General features: G+C 38.0%; 1 protein-coding gene across 1 annotated transcript in view; it reads left to right on the forward strand.

Annotated features, from left to right (window-relative positions):
- The first annotated feature begins 468 nt into the window (after positions 1-468).
- The window catches only part of NYNRIN (NYN domain and retroviral integrase containing), a 36099-nt gene continuing 20066 nt past the window's right edge, over positions 469-16501 (forward strand). The window contains exon 1 of the mRNA XM_051980564.1: positions 469-1280. Within this exon, the coding sequence (XP_051836524.1) occupies positions 1092-1280 (189 nt within the window). The 5' untranslated portion in view covers positions 469-1091. The remainder of the gene's footprint in view (positions 1281-16501) is intronic.

The raw sequence follows: 16501 nt of genomic DNA on the forward strand, positions 1-16501 counted from the left end.
AAGTCTAAGCCATCTTACTCTTAAAATCAATATTAACCCCTTTTTCTCAGGAAAGGAGTTTCTGCAGCCTGTTCCTTATGCTAAAAGGTAAAGGGAGCAGAACTGGCTAGAAATGAATTGGCGAAGTCTCCCAAATTTCAGAGGAATGGGCCCCGCAAACATTCCTATCTCTAGACCTTGAACCCCACCACCGCCCTGTAGTCCTTTACTAAAGTATTAGGAAGGAAATTAACTTTGACCCCTAAATTCTGGACCCTGGCCCAAAGCTTAAAAATTCCTTTGGTAGTAGCCCGGGATTTTTCTTCCCCGTTTTAAAGTCTTTCCCTTCCTCCTCTTCCTCCCTTTCCCTTCCTCCACTTGCTTCACAGACTTCTGCAACCCTGGGGAGAGGGGAAAAGTTTATTTTTCTGTTCTCCAGGAGCCTGAGCCGCGAAGGCTGGGGACCTGGAGTAGTAGAGGGTGGGCGGTGGAGGGGAGGGCATAGGGGCGGGGTTGAAAGTTTGGAGCTGGTCCCACCCCCCAGCCCCAGCCCCAGGGCAGAAAGAAAGTGCAGCTTGAGCCGGAAAGCTTAGCTGGTTGGGGTCTGGGGCCCTGGGAGGGCTGGATCCGGCGTCGAGGCTGGTGGGTCGAAGAGGAACTGGATTGCTGGCGTCCTGGGAGAGCTCTGAGGGGGGCAAAGGCAGAGATAGGGACTGGGAACCAAAGCCCTAGAGGGTGGGATCTGAACCTACGTTTGGTGGGTTCTGAAGAAAAAGGCACTGCTGGGGCCTCATGAGAGCACTGAGCAGAGCAGGAGTAAGAATAGGGACTGGTACCGGAGCTCTGGGTAGCGGAGATCCTTATCCAATAATTTGGTGGGATCTGGAGGAAGCGGGGCTGCTGGGGCCTAGGAAGAGCACTAAATGGGGCAGAGGCTGGCAGCTGTTGGGACAGGAGCAGGAGCACTGGGGAGGCGGCGCGGTTGGAGTTGAGTTTAGGGGTTTGGGGAGTTGCGCGTGGTATAAGGGGTAACCTTTCACCTTCCTCTGCCCGTTTCCGACCCTCGGGACCGGTTGTCTCTCTCGCGCGCTCCTAGGATCGGCCGCGCAGCCATGCGGGGCCGGGAGCCCCCAGGACGCTTCACTGTACCGGCGGAGGCGGAGGACTCGGTGCTGGAGCTTCGGCCCCATGTGGAGCGCATCTTTAGGGTGCAACTCAGTGTCCTCGGGGAGCCGGAACCTGGGGCCCCCAGCATTTGGCTGCAGCTGGAGGGCCCCCAGGAGAACGTGGGTAGAGCCAAGGTAAACTCTGCGCCCTTCCTCTAAGCCTTTCTATTCCCCCCCTCACGCTTAATATTCCTCGCCTAACCCAGATTCCCTCTTTGTGCTGGAGGAATGATCTCAAACTCCTGAGTTAGCGGGAGACTACAAGGAGTTGTCCAATTCATTCTCCAATCTAGTTTGGCTGACGCCTCATCAAAATCTGGCAGAGGCCCTCCAAGGTAGTGTATCTTTTTTAGTTTTCCCAAAGACCGAGCGACCCCTCAGCCTCCCTTTTTCCTGCCCCACCCTCCTCTCTTGCGTTTGCCCTCACACGTCCATCCCCTCCCCTCCTGTAATGTGAGAACTCGACTGGGCTATAACATTGTGTGTGTATGGTTTGGGGATAGGCCTATTTTCTGAGCCAGAATTTGGGGTGTCTATCTTCCGAGGCACCTTAAACCTTGTTTTTATGGCACTGTCCTATGATTTAAGAGCCATACTTTTCTGTGATCTGTGTCCCTTGTTCTCTGCTATCAAAACCAAGCTAGAAATCTTGTTTCCATGCCTCCCAGGGCTCATACTTATCCCATTTGTTTAAAATTTAAAACTTGGAAGCAGAATTTGAATTGGAAGGAATTTTAGAAATTATTTTAACTCAATCCCTCGGTTTTGTGTAACATGAGAACATGACTTAGCCAAAAGGTTGAGGCATAAGAAGGCCGAAGGACATGTATGTTTTGCTAAAGAAATACAATAAGTAGCACAGTTAGAGCTAGAGCCCAGGTCTCTTCATTCCCAACCTGTTTTTAAACCTTACCGTGCCTCATTGCTACTATGGTCCCTTGGGGACTAAAAGGAATAAGAATATATTGGGGGATGGGGAGAGGTAAGGAGGAAGGAGCTCTAGAAGGCTTCTGTGGAGTTTAGGGTGGGTGGGGATTGAGGAGGAAACTGTAAGCTGCCAGGATGAAAGAGCCTGCTGTCTGTGGCTGGAAGTTTGACAGACCAGGTCACAGTGAGTCTCTTTTTTGGTTCTGGCTGGCTTTCCCCACAAGCCTTCCCTTGGACTCAGCTTGCAGGCTCTGCCCATTTCTCTTGTCTCACCCTATAACTATACTCTATCCTTCACTCCCATCTTTACTGAAACCTCTCTTTCTCTAAAGTTGATATCTTCCTATATCATATCTTCTGGGTTAGATTTGCTACTCACACTATCTCTGTCGCTCCTCTTCCCTCCTCTCCCACACTTTCCCCCCTCCTCCCTTTCCCAGCTGTGTCTTTACCAAACTGTCCAAATGGGCCTTCGGCCATGGAGGAGGCCTAGCTACATAACAGATGCGTTTGGATCTTCAACTAAGTTTGTTTAATCACTTCTGTTTTCTAAGTTTTCTAGCATTCAGAGGTGGTTATACACAATACAAGGGGAAGTGACTCATTTAATAAGTAGTTTTTTAGAAATAATATTTTATTGATGTCATTTTTTTATTACATTGTTGTCATTTTTCTTCTCCTTCAGAGACCCTTTCTGCACCCCAGTTAGGATCATATTTTGTAATAAATAAGTACAGTTAAGATAAACATTGACCAATGTCTGAAAATGTATGCTTTATTCTACACCTATAGTCCAGCCTCAGCCTTCTGCTGAGAAGTGGGAGACCTTCCCCCCAGTCCTCAGAGGTAATGATTACTTACAGTATTGATCAGTTCTGTAGTTTTTCAGTGGTGTTTTCTTTAACATTGATCATTGTCCAAATTGTTCTCTTGGTTCTGTTTAGTTTGTTCTATATTGGTTCATAGGAGTCTTCTTAAGTCTTTCTGAATTCTTTATATTTATAGATTCTCAGGATACAATGTTTCTTCACCTTCATATACTACAAACTGTTGTAAGCTAATAGCTTTCAGAACTGAGATTCCAGTGGAAGGATTGGGTCAGTAAGTAGCCACTATACTTCCGGCCTGGGCAACATAGGGAGACTTAGTCTCCAGAATTTAAAAAAAAAAAAAAAAAGATTTATAAGGTACTCCTAGGTACTATTGAGTAACTCCTATCCCTATCCTCAAGTCTTTCCTTCTAACCAAAGTAATATTGCTTTTATTTTTATAGGACAGTGACTCTCTCTTGGAGGCCATGTCTAATAAAACACTCTATATCAACCTCTCTTTCCCATTCTTCTTAGTTCCTTGGAGACCATTACTACTTGAAGAATGAACTTCTCAGGGCCGTCTTTTTCTTTCAACTCTGTTCTTCTCTTATATACAATCAATCAACAAGTGTTTATCAAACACCTATTATGTGCCAGGTACTTCCATAAATTCTAGGGACAGAAAAAGAATGAAATACACATAGGTACACATATTTGTGAATATCCATAACCCATTGGGAAGCATGGGATTATAAGAGGTTTAAAGTAAAAATAAAGGACAGCTGAGAGATTTTTGACAATATCTTTTATTCTCTTACTGAAAAGAGCAGGCAAGGAGAATTGTTGGGGATAAGAATGTAACATGACATAAATGCCATTTTTATTTCCATTTTGTAGATAAAGAAATTGATACTGGAAGAGGTTAAATAAATTGCCCAGGGTCATACAAAAAGTAAATATCTGAGGTTGGATTTGAATTCAGGTCTTCATTACTTCTAACTTCTGTTATCATCCAACTGCTTATGATCTTAGGCAAATCAAATACCTTTTAGTCTCCAGTTTTTTTATTTGTAAAATGGAAGGGTTGGACTTGAAAGCTAACATAACACTCCTTTGAGTGTTTGAGTGTCTATAAGGTAAATAAATTTCCCAAGTATAATGATGGTTGTGTGATTAATTCTATTTTAAAATAAATCTTTTAAAATTTCAATTAATTTTTAAATCTGTTAATAGAGAATGACAGAATTGAACATTATCTGTTTATAACACACACACACACACACACACACACACACACACACACACACACACAGAGGAAGGAAGGGGGAAGGTTGAATCAGTCAGAGAAGTCAATGAGATTGAAGTTAATAGGGGAGAAGAAGCCTAGGAGGAAGCTTTGGGTTATATTTGAGTCTGAGAAGGTGGGTCCTAATGGCTTTCAAGTTCAGAGAATTGTGAAAAGTCAGATGAGTTATAGGGTCATGTATTCATGTATATATATTCTTGTCAGGTTTTCTGATTTTTACAAGAAAATCTTTCTAAATCTTTAGAGGATCTCCAAATTGGCTTTTTTTTTTTTTTTTTGTACTAAGATTCTTAAAAGAATGAATACATTGCTGAGAATATTATTCTTGGGCAGCAGGAAAAAACTTTAGCATATAAAGCCACCCATAATCTGGCTTCCATTACCTTTCTAATCTTGTTTCATATTCTTCCCCCTTCATGGACTTTCCACTCTTGTCAACTGGCTTGTTGATCAATGACATACACATGACATTTTCTGCCACTGTCCCTGTGCACAAGTGGTCCCTCACACTTAGAATGTCTTCTCCCCTCATCTCTATCTTTTAGAATTTTGAACTTTCTTCAAAACATAGCTCAGACATCCTCTCATATCTGAAGCGTTTCCTTTTCTCTCCAGTTATTAGGACAACCTGCCCTCTCTGTAGTGAATTAGTGAACAAAAAGAACTCAGCACTTTTTCTCCCTTTAGGAAAAAATTTGAAAACAGATTATTTACCCCATTCCTTTTCTCTTCCAAGTGTCTTTTTATTTTGTTTTGTCTTTATTTTTTTCACCTTATTTTGGTGGATGGCTTAGAAGAAGCTGGTTTTCTGGAGGGGATGTTGTAAAGAAGGTATTTTGTAAATTTAGAGAACTGTAGCAATATGATTTGTGTGTTTTTATACTTCAAATAGATTGTCACCTTTTTTGAGGGTAAGGTTTTTTTTTTTCTTTTTCAAAAAATGTTAAAAATTAATATATTCAATGAAGGCAAAAAAGCAGTTCAGCAGAACTAATCAATACATCAGTCGAATCTTGAATCTTATGCAACATTCTACATCTATAAACCTTCTTTTCATCTTGTCTTTGGGACTTGATTAAATTGTCCATTTACATTGTTGCAGTCTTCTTTCTCCACTTGGTTTTGTTTACTTCATTTTGGATTAGCTCATGTAAGTCTTTTCTTTATTCATCACATTCCTTTTTCTTTTTTATAGCATAGTAATATTCCATTACACTCACATATTGCTGTTTATTTAGACATGCCCCTTGGTGGGCATTACTTTGTTTCTAATTCTTTGCAACTGTAAATAAATGCTTTTTTTCATAAATGTTGGTTTTATTTTATTTTATTTTGTTCCAGCTTCTTGTATGGTGATTTGAACATTTTACATACTTAATAACTACTTGAATTGAATTGGATGAAAATATTTGAGGGAGAGAAAGATTATGAAGAGACACAGCTCAACTCTATAGTTACCCTTCTAGTCAAAAGGGAATCATGGTTAATAGCAGGTTGGTGGAGAAATGAAGAGAGAGGTGGGAAGGCATTGAAAGTACATTTCCCTACTTTCTTGTTTAGGAGGATAGAATTGCCTCTTGACTAGTGCAAAGATAGCAGAGGAAAACTGAAATTAGGCTCTTATGAGCATCAGGTTGAGGCATGTAATGACATGATTTATGATCCCATCACTGAATTTACTAATTTAATTCACCAAACATGAATTAAGCAAATGATATGTATATAGCATTGTTCTAGGTTATAGGGGAGAAGTAAAGCTTAGATCAAATATCCATCTTCACCTAATGGAGTTCTAGTAGGGGGATATGATAATACTAATTTGTAATATGAAGTAAGCTTATCAGGGAAATGTAACTAAGGTTTTATATATAATTGAAGAGTATAGAGGAAATCAGATCATTATCAATTGGATTGCTTCATGGAGAGAGAGGGATTGCTTTTGATTTGGACATTAAAGGGTGGCTTAGAAATTTAGTACACTGAGGTGAGGAAGGGTATCATAGCAAATACAGGAAGTAGGATGAGCAAAGTCAAAGAAGTGGGAAAGTCTGGAGCCTTACTTGGTGGGCGGCAACTAGTCCATTTTGACTAGAACAAGCAGAAGGGGGATATTGTATGATATAACTATAGAAAAGGCTAGGTTGATTACATTAGAGAAGCCTTGGATGCAAGTTCTGAGAAGTTTGAGTCAAGATAAAAGAGAGCCATTGATGCCTAATGTCTCTTCTATATTCTAGTCTTAAGTTACCTATTTCTTACTGGACACCTTCATTTTGATATCTTACTGGTAGACATTTCAAACTCAGTAAAATGGAACTCATTTCCTCCCAAAATATCTCTTTCCTAAACTTCCCTATTTCTTTTGAAGGTACCTTTATTCTTTCAATTGCCAAATTTTTGGAATCCTCCTTGATACTTTCCTTCTCACCCATCCATCTTTCACACAGCTACCAAATTGATTAAGTGTAGCTAGGTAGTACAGTGTATAGGTTACTATATTATAGTAGGTATACTATGTACTATACTAGATAGTATAGTATATGGTCCTGGAGTTAAGAAGATCTGAGTTTAAATCCTAAAATAAGGGTCATAATAGTATCTACTTCATGGTCATATTATAAGACTGATAAGATAATAATGAGATAATATCTGTAAAGCTTTTAGCCCAATATCTGGTAGCTACCGTGTTTTCCCGATAATAAGACACTGTCTTGTTATTTTTTTTAGACAGAAAAACACCAGAGGGCTTATTTTCAGGGGAGGGCTCATTACTTGATCTATTCTTCTCTCTGCAAGGAAGTTCTTCATTTCTTTAGCGTGATGAGTGCTGGTTGAGTTCTTCTTTTATCCTCCGTCATACCCCCTGAGTTCTTTTATCCTCCATATGAAGAAAACTTAGAAGGAAAAGGAGAGCCATCTAAAAAGAAAGAGTATGATGATCAAGATTATCAAGTGCTGCAGAGAAGTCAAGGAGGATAAAGTTAATGAACATGTTAATTAAAGAAGATGTCACTAGTGGCTTTGGAGGAGCAGTTTCATTACAAGGGTAGGGAAAGAAGCTGGATGATTGGTAGTAAAAAAAAAAAAAAAAAGAGGGAATGTGAGTTAAGAGACTGGATGTAGAGACAATGTTTTCCCCCTAGAGATTTGGCTTGAAAGGAATGGCAACTAGATGGGATAGGAGCATCAAAAGAATTTTTTTTTCTTTTCAGGATTGAAAAAAGTTTTAGGACTTGAGCATATTTTTAGGTAGATGTGAAAGATCCACTTGAGAGAATTTGTAGATGCACGGGAGGGAAGGGGATGATTGTTGTATCAAGGACTCAAAGAAAGTAGGAGGGGATAATAACATTTACCTAGTCCTTAATAATTTTAAAATTATTTTCCTTAAAAAATCCAACGAAGAATCTAAGTTTAAAAAGCTGAAATGGCTTGTGCAGAGTCAGACAGTAAATGACAGTCTGTGGACTTGAGTCCATGCCTTCATGCTCTAAGACTAATACTCTACTCTTTGAAGGATGAGATCAAAACTGAAGATAGAGGGCTGAATTAGCATTTTAAGAAAGAAGATTGCCTATATATTCCTTTCTCCTATGGAGAAAAAGGGATGGTGATGTTTGTTTTGAGGAGAGGAGGAGGGCACTTGAGGCAGTGCCTGTCGGAGAGTAGTCAGAATTCTAGTGTCATTTAACTCACATTTTTAAATCTAAAGTTGATACTTGGTGAAAGTTTTAAGTAGGTCCTGGACAAGGACAAATTCTGTGGATTCCCTATGCTTCTTAAGGGGAACTTCTGGAGTACTCCATGAACGAGGGAAAAGGACTGTCAGAAACCAGAAACTGTGAATTACATGTTTGTTTCATGTGCTCTCTACGCTTGACTCCACTTTCCTTATGCACTTGAGAGAGCATGTCATAAATGGGGGGAGAACATATTTATACCAATGTTGTTTACTCTAAATATCCTGATGAAATTTTTTAAAATAACTTTTTATTGATAGAACGCATGCCAGGGTAATTTTTTACAGCATTATCCCTTGCATTCACTTCTGTTCCGATTTTTCCCCTCCCTCCCTCCACCCCTTCCCCCGGATGGCAAGCAGCCCTTTACATGTTGAATGGGTTGCAGTACATCTTAGACACAATATATGTGTGCAGAACCGAACAGTTTTCTTGTTGCACAGGGAGAATTGAATTCAGAAGGTATAAATAACCCAGGAAGAAAAACATAAATGCAAGCAGTTTATATTCATTTCCCAGTGTTCTTTCTTTGGGTGTAGCTGCTTCTGTCCATCTTTGATCAATTAAGGCTCTCTTTATCGAAGAGGTCCACTTCCATCAGAATACATCCTCAAACAGTATCGTTGTTGAGATATATAATGATCTCCTGGTTCTGCTCATTTCACTCAGCATCAATTCATGTAAGTCTCGCTAGTCCTCTCTGTATTCATCCTGCTGGTCATTCCTTACAGAACAAAATATTCCATAACATTCATATACCACAATTTACTCAACCATTCTCCAATTGGTGGACATCCTTTCATTTTCCAGCTTCTAGCCACTACAAACAGGGCTGCCACAAACATTTTGGCACATACAGGTCCCTTTCCTTTCTTTAGTATCTCTTTGGGGTATAAGCCCAGTAGAAACACTGCTGGATCAAAGTATCCTGCTGAAATTAAAAAAAAATTTCAATATAACATAGCATCCTGTCTGAAGGGATTGACTATGAGTACTGTGAGTAGTACTTACAGAACTTTAGGATGAAGTTTGATATAGAGCCAGAATCATCGTGGAGATTATCATGCCTCTCAGTGGAGCCAGGTTAAAGCTTGAGCTTTGCCATCTGGGGAGAAATTTCTTCAAGGCTGAGGAAACCTGCTACCATTAATGGTAACTGGCCTTTCCCTCACTCACTTTTCCCACACTTAGTATATTGTGTGTCAATTTCTGTAACACATATGTGCTTGAAAAGCATTGTGGATATAGTAGAGTGGATAGTCTTATAATCAGATTGGAGTTCAAATAGTATTTCTAATATACACTGCTTTTGATGTACCTCTGTTAATATAGCCTAAGACTGCATTAGTTTTTTGACTAATGAATCACAGGCTGGATTCATATTCAGTTTATAATATGATATAAACACTATCTCTTGATCACCTGGATTCTTTTTGTTTTTCTTTTTTTGGAGGGAGAGAGGAAAGAATGAGGCAATCAGAGTTAAGTAACTTGCCCACAGTCACACAGCTAATAAGTGTCTGATGCTGGCTTTGAATTCAGGTTCTCCTGATTTCAGATGGACATTAATTTTTTTAGTCACATTCAATTAATTTACATATAACAAGTCTTGCTTAAAATGTGATACCTAGAAATGTATATGATACTTCAGGTGAGGTCTAACAAGGGTTAGACACAATAGGACCATAACTTACCTTCCTCTAAACATTATATCTTTCTAAGCAGCCTAAAGTCACATCTAGTTGTTAAACTGCCAAACTTTGGGATTTTTTTTGATCTTGTAATCTACTAAAACTCCTGAGTCTTTTTCATATCTATTTGACCATATTTCTCCCACTTTGTACTTTGATAATTTTTTTTTTTGCCCCCATGCTTAAGACATCTTATTTGATCTAATCAGTGATTCTAATTTTATGGTGTCTTTTTGGATCCTGATTCTGTCATCCAGTATGTTAGCTAACTCATTTAATTTTTGAAACATTGGCACATTTGTAGGCATATCATCCATGTCTTTATTCAAATCACTAATAAGACTGTTTAATAGAACAAAGTCAAAGATATTTAGTTCTGGCACTCCACTGGAGACATTCCTTTTGGTTGACATCAACTTGTAATTGTCATCTTTGGGTTCAGTCATTCAAACAATTCTCAAATCTACCTAATTGTCCTATTAGTCAGTTCATATATTTCCTTCTTATCCATAGGTTTTGATGAAAGGTTTTATCACCTTTTACTAAAATCCAGGCATATTAAGGCTTTACCATTCCCCTGATCAAGCAGCTCTATCAGAAAACAAGTATACAGCATTTATTAAGCCTGTTATCAAGAAATCCATGTTAACTGTTAGTGATCACAGCTTCCCTTTCTAAATATTTACAAGCCATTCTTCTAATAATATAATCTAGAAATTTGGCAGAAATCCAAGGCTATCTCACTGACTGATAATTTTAAGAATCCACTTTTCTTTTCTTTTGAAAATCAGTTTTTGTTCTTAAGAATCTTTCCCATTTTCCATTGTTTTGAAAGATCATTAATAGTAGTTTAGCAATCCCGTTCTTTTTGTTTGTTTAGATCAGAGGTGTCAAACATAGCCCAAAGCACATTAAAATCTAATTGAGAAATATTTAACAAAATAAATAAAATCAATATTGAGTTTGACATTGCTGTTTGAGACTAGATCACTTTAAAAAATTATTTAATTTTAATTTATGGAATAAAGCAAGCATCTTCATAATATATATAATTGTAAAAATGATTGCAAAACTATTATGTAGAACTTGCTTTTCCCTTTAAATGTATAATTATGTTATCATGTACATTTTTTCTTTTTTTTCTTCCTTCCCCCTGCCCTGTCCTAGAGATACTTATCATAAGACAACAGATATAAATATATTATGTTACATATATGTAAAATTATTCTATATATACTTCTTTTTATCAGTTTTTTCTATGGATACAGATGGTATCTTTCTTCATATGTACTTTATTTTAAATTAAATTAAATTTTAATTAATTTGATTGAATATAAATTAGTTATTATTTAATTTATAAGTCAAAATGACTTATTTGCTCAACTATTTTCAAAGTAATATTGTCAAAGTAATATATTGTTTTGGTTCTACTTATTTGCTCTTCTTTTTTTTTTTTTTTTTTTTTGTCTTTTTAGGCTTTCTTCCTTCCTTTCTCCCTCCCTTCTGTTCCCCCTTCTCTCTCCCTCTCTCTCTCTCTCTCTCTCTCTCTCTCTCTCTCTCTCTCTCTCTCTCTCTCTCTCTCACACACACACACACACACACACACACACACACACACACACACATACCCTTAGGAAATATTAGGTGTCTAAGGCAGAATTTGAACTCAGGTCCTTCTGTACTGTGCCATCTAGCTGCTCCATGCTTTTCTTAGAGCATAGACCTTGTAATTTTTATGGAATAGTAGTATTTCATCACAATCATATACCACAACTGTTTAGCTATTATCTAACTGATGGAGATACCTGCAATTTCAATTCTTTGCCATCACAAAGAGAGCTGCCATAAACATCACATTCATATGTAAGGTTATAATTACTATTTGTGAACTTCCCTTCAGCTTGTTATTACTATTTTTTCTTCGTAATCATGAATGAAAAAAAGTATAATCTGATGAACTGAAAAACTTTATACCACAAAGACTAGAACTCAATAGAAAATTAGATATAAAAGAAGCAGAAAAAATATAAGGAAAACATTAAAGACTAATCATAACGAACTCATTAAGATCAAACTGTTTGCTTTATATATCTCTATATAGGTTGGTGCTGTTATGTATGAAGGGGGTGTTCTAAAGAACAAAGTGGGTAGGAAAGCAATTATAAAAAACAATTATAATGTAAAAATGGGGCATGAAAGGAAGAATTAATACAGAAGAATCAAGTGGGGTAGAGGGCTAAAAATGTTAAATCTCCTTTAAATGACTTGTAATTTTGAGAGAAGCTAGGTGCTCTTGGACTTTCTTGAATCACTTAATTTCTCTGACTTTCAATTAACTGATCTACATGATGTGGGAAATGTGCATTTTTGGGTGTAAGGGTATAAGGCATGTTATGATATACATATGTGAATATGTGGAATGAATATGTCTTTTACATATAGTGAGTTTCTTAGATATAAAGCTTGGGAGAATATCAGAGATCATCTAGTTTAATCTTTTGAAAAATTTAAGTTTTATTTTATAATTAAGACAATGTTTTTGATGCAGGTCTGGTGTAGAGAACTGATGTGAGAATCCCCTCTGGTTAACACAGGTCCGCCGTGAAAGAATTCATGAGCCTGAAGAGTCTGAATGGCAAAAGGGATTTTTCTGGCACTGTGAAGTCAGCTTTGTTAGGAAGACAGACTCCTCAGTGGCAAGAGTCCTGTTAGGGAAATAAAGGTTATCACTGAGAAGAGGCTTTCTTCACAGTGGGCAGGAGTCCTGGCAGGCAGCTATGCCAAAAAGAGAGGTTCCTTGGCAAAGCATAATCCTACTTCAGACTTCTGCAAAGATTTGGGGTTCAGAATTGTCCTTTATAGCAGTCTGAGACTAAGGCTTCCATTGAATGAGATTCCTTCAATGTTGTCAATGGTCCCCAAGCCTAGATACTTATCTTAGAATTTCAAGTCACTCAACAACCCAGATCTCCAACTGAATAAAATCATTTTGAAGGCTTTTTTTCCCCTCAGAGCCTGGAACTTCCTGAAGAGGATTGGGCTACCCCAAAGAGCAATGGAGGGTGATTTTGACCAAGATCTCCAATTGAATGAAGCCACTTAATTTAGAAAAGGCTTGTTTGGAAATTATGCTTTTTTTCCCCCCAGACTTTTTGGAGTCTGAGACTCTGAATCTCTTTTTACATATCAAAGCGGACACAGTTTCAGAGTTCATCCTCATTGCTTCCCCCTAGCAGTCAAAGGGGACAGTTTCAGAGTTCACTCCCATCATTTTCTCTTTTCCATCCTTCAAAACAAAACAGAACCATAACAAATATCTACATAGACTGTGTCCCAGAAGTCTTAGAGCAGCTTTGAACTCCTTTAATAGCAGAATGCTGCTGCTCTCAGACTTTTGGGATACCCTATATAAGTCCCATTCTGCACTCTGAATCCCTTGTGTCTGTTAGCACCGGTACCTGGTTCATCATCAGTCCCAAAGCCTTTATCTTACAGCTGAACAAACTGAAGTTTGAGCATTTAAGTAACTTTAGCCCAAGGTCACATTGCCAAAGGTGGTGGTTATTGTTGTTTCATCCTTGGGACTTGAAGAGGACCATGACATCAGGGAGGGGATGCCATGACATGCAGGTGAATTAGATTTGAGTGAGGAAAGGCTGGGAAATGTCACCTGCTTCATTTTCCCTTCCAGAGACATCTGGGTCTAGTGACCAGATATAGATCAGGATGACTGGAGGTGGTCTTGGATGCAGTGGGCAACTTGGCCTTTTTAAGCTAAGGTTTTCCAGAGGTCTCAGTTTGCCTAAGGCTATACCTATTCAGAGATGAAAGTTAGAGAGCTTCTGAGACCAAGGACCTGCTCTTTCACCTAGTAAAAAATAATTCAATCAATCAATGGGGGGGAGGGGGAGACCCTCAGGGTTTCTGACCAAAGCAGAAATGACTGTTATTTACTTTCAGTCTGAGTCAATCTGTAATTGCCAGAGTGGGATATGAATCCTGCTCTTCTGATTCCAGAAACTGGAGTGTTTCCATGATAGTATATTGCAGACAGTTAGGTGGTGCCTAGAGAATAAAACACTGTAGTCACCTGGAGCCGAGAGGGCCTTGAAATCAAATCTGGTCTCAGGTACTTGCTAGCTGTGTTACCCTTTGTAAGTCACTTATGCTTTTTTAGCCTCAATTTCTGGCTATATAAAATGGGAATAATAATAGAACCTACTTCCCACTCCTACTGCCCTACTTCCCTGTGACGATCAAATGAAATAATATCTGTAAAGTCCTTTATAAATCTAAAAGTGCTATATAAACATGAGCTATTGTTATTTTTATATTGTCTTTGTCATTGAAGACCTGTGTAACTGGAAAAGAAGGTGGGCCTTCTTTAAAAAACGATATTCTATTTTTTCAATCATCAAAAATCTACTTTCTCTTCTTTCCTCACAAATCATCTTTTTTTTTTCCCTCCCTCACATTGATAAATGAGGAAAAAACCAAAATACTTGTTGTAAACATGTATAGGCAAGCAAAATGAATTTCTGCATTTGCTACATCTAAAAAGTATAGATGTCTTAAAAATTTGTGTTCTCCATTCTTTTTCCTCTCTACCACAAGAAAGAAACATGGAAATGGGCCTTTTGTGTAGAATAAATGAGAGGCAATGGATAGATAACCCAAGTAAGACATCAGCAGCCTCTAGACAACAAAGCCACAAGGAAAAAGTCTGCAGTGTGTTGGGTACAAGAATTTTTGGAAAAACATGAATGAAAATATTATAGTCTCAGTTCTGGTGGAGCTTTGGTTGAAGGAATGGTAGAAGGAATTTTTATAGTGATGAATTCATTTTAGTATCAATACATCAGAGTATCAGGATTTATTGATTCTCTATGAAGTAAGTAGTTTGATGAAGACCCAGTGAGATAACTTTTTAACATGCAGTAGGGCATAATAGATAGAGAGCTGGCCTTGGAGTTAGGAGGATGTGATTTCATAACTCATCTCTGAGATACTGGCTATGTGTCCTTCGGAAGACATTCAACCTTACAGTGCCCTCCTCACTAGACATTGTAGGGTCATCAGTCTCAATTGGTCAAAAACATTTCTTCAATAGGTATTCCTTATGCTAGTAAAATCACAGGCTGGTTAAAAAAAAAGTAACATAAATTTGAGCTGCGGTTACCATCATCATCACCACCATCATCTCATCATTCATGTTATCAACAGAAGTGGATAGAAGGTGATAGAAAACTGGTTTCTGAGTCAAGAAACCCAGAATTTAAGTTCTTATGCAATCTGTCTTGGTGAATCTAGACCACTTAGCCATTCAGTAACTTAAGGTAACTCTTAAGAATATAAATTGCAGAACAGGTAGCAATCTGCATGGGAAGAAGAAGTTCCTCACTAGAAGGGAAAATAATAATGATGAACTAACTCCTAGATCAAGACTTCACCATGATCCCCTTCGCTCCACCCTGCAATCTTACCTAAGCTGAATGTTGGATGGATTTCTAGAGTTGGAGTTAGAAAAGACCTGGGTTCAAATTCTGTCTTCAGTATTCAGTGATTTTGTGCCCTCAGGCAATAACTTTATGGGCTGAAGTTTTCTCATCTGTAAGATTGGAGATGCTACCTGTAGCACCTTACTTCACAGGCTTTTTGGGTTCCTATACATCCAAGAGGGGCATTTAGGTAGTGCAATGAAGAGAGTACTGGCTCTGGCATTATGAAGACTCATCTTCATGAGTTCAAATCCAGCCTCAGACACTTACTAACATTGTGATCCTGAGCAAGTCACTTAACATTGTTGCCTCAGTTTTCTCATCTGTTAAATAAACTGGAGAAGGAAATGGCAGATAATTCCAGTATCTTTGCCAAGAAAACCCCAAATGGGGTCAGACACAACTAAATGATAACATGTATCCAAGATGATGTATGGACAATGTCCTTGGAGACTTACTGTACTATAGAAAGTCAGTTATTTTCAGTTATTCTGAGTCTTGAGAAAAAAGAATTTCTTAGTGATTACAGAAGGAAAGGCAGAAGGGAATAAGCATTTATATAGTTCCTACTATCTATTAAGTACTGTGCCAATCACTTTTATAAGTATTATTTCACTTTATCCTCATAGCAACTCTGTGAGCTAGATGTTATTATTAATAATCCTTATTTTCCAGTGGACAAGCTGAGTCAAACAGAATGTCTTCCCAAGGACAAGTGATTTTTCCAGTATCACAAAGCTAATAAATGTCTGAAGATGGATTTCAACTTAAATTTTTCCTGATTCCAGGCCCTACATTCTATTCACATCTCCATGTAGCTGTTATAAATTATATATAAAGATATATGTGACTAACAAGCACAAATGGCCTAAGGCATAAAAAGTGGCAGAAGTCTTCATAATTATTATACGAGTAGTCAGTATTTACATGCTGCTTTAAGGTACACTGAAATGCTATTTATAACCAAGAAGATAATGTCATTGTAAACCTTTGTCTAACCAAAGTAATTTTTTTACTGCATTAGTAAATATTTAGTGAATGCTATTTTCATACAAAAGCATAAAAGCAACAATAATAACACCACACATATATGTATGCATGAATACCTTCTTTCCTTCCTTCCTTTTTTCCTGTCTGTCTGTTTATCTCTCTATCTTATTCTAAGATTTATTAGGTGCTCTCCTAGGTACTATAGAGCTATCTGAAACCTGTCCTTCTAAGTAGAGGCTTCAAATGCTTCGCTGATTATAACCCAATCCAAATTGAGTTCAGGTCAGTTCAAACTAATAAGTATTTATTAAGTTTTCACTGATACCAGGGACAAGTTTTGAAGTTACTCTAGTGTCTTTTTTGATCAATAAATCATATAGCTGTAGACTCAT

This window comes from Antechinus flavipes, chromosome 2 (assembly GCF_016432865.1).
Source record: "Antechinus flavipes isolate AdamAnt ecotype Samford, QLD, Australia chromosome 2, AdamAnt_v2, whole genome shotgun sequence".
Taxonomy (NCBI): Eukaryota; Metazoa; Chordata; class Mammalia; order Dasyuromorphia; family Dasyuridae; genus Antechinus; species Antechinus flavipes.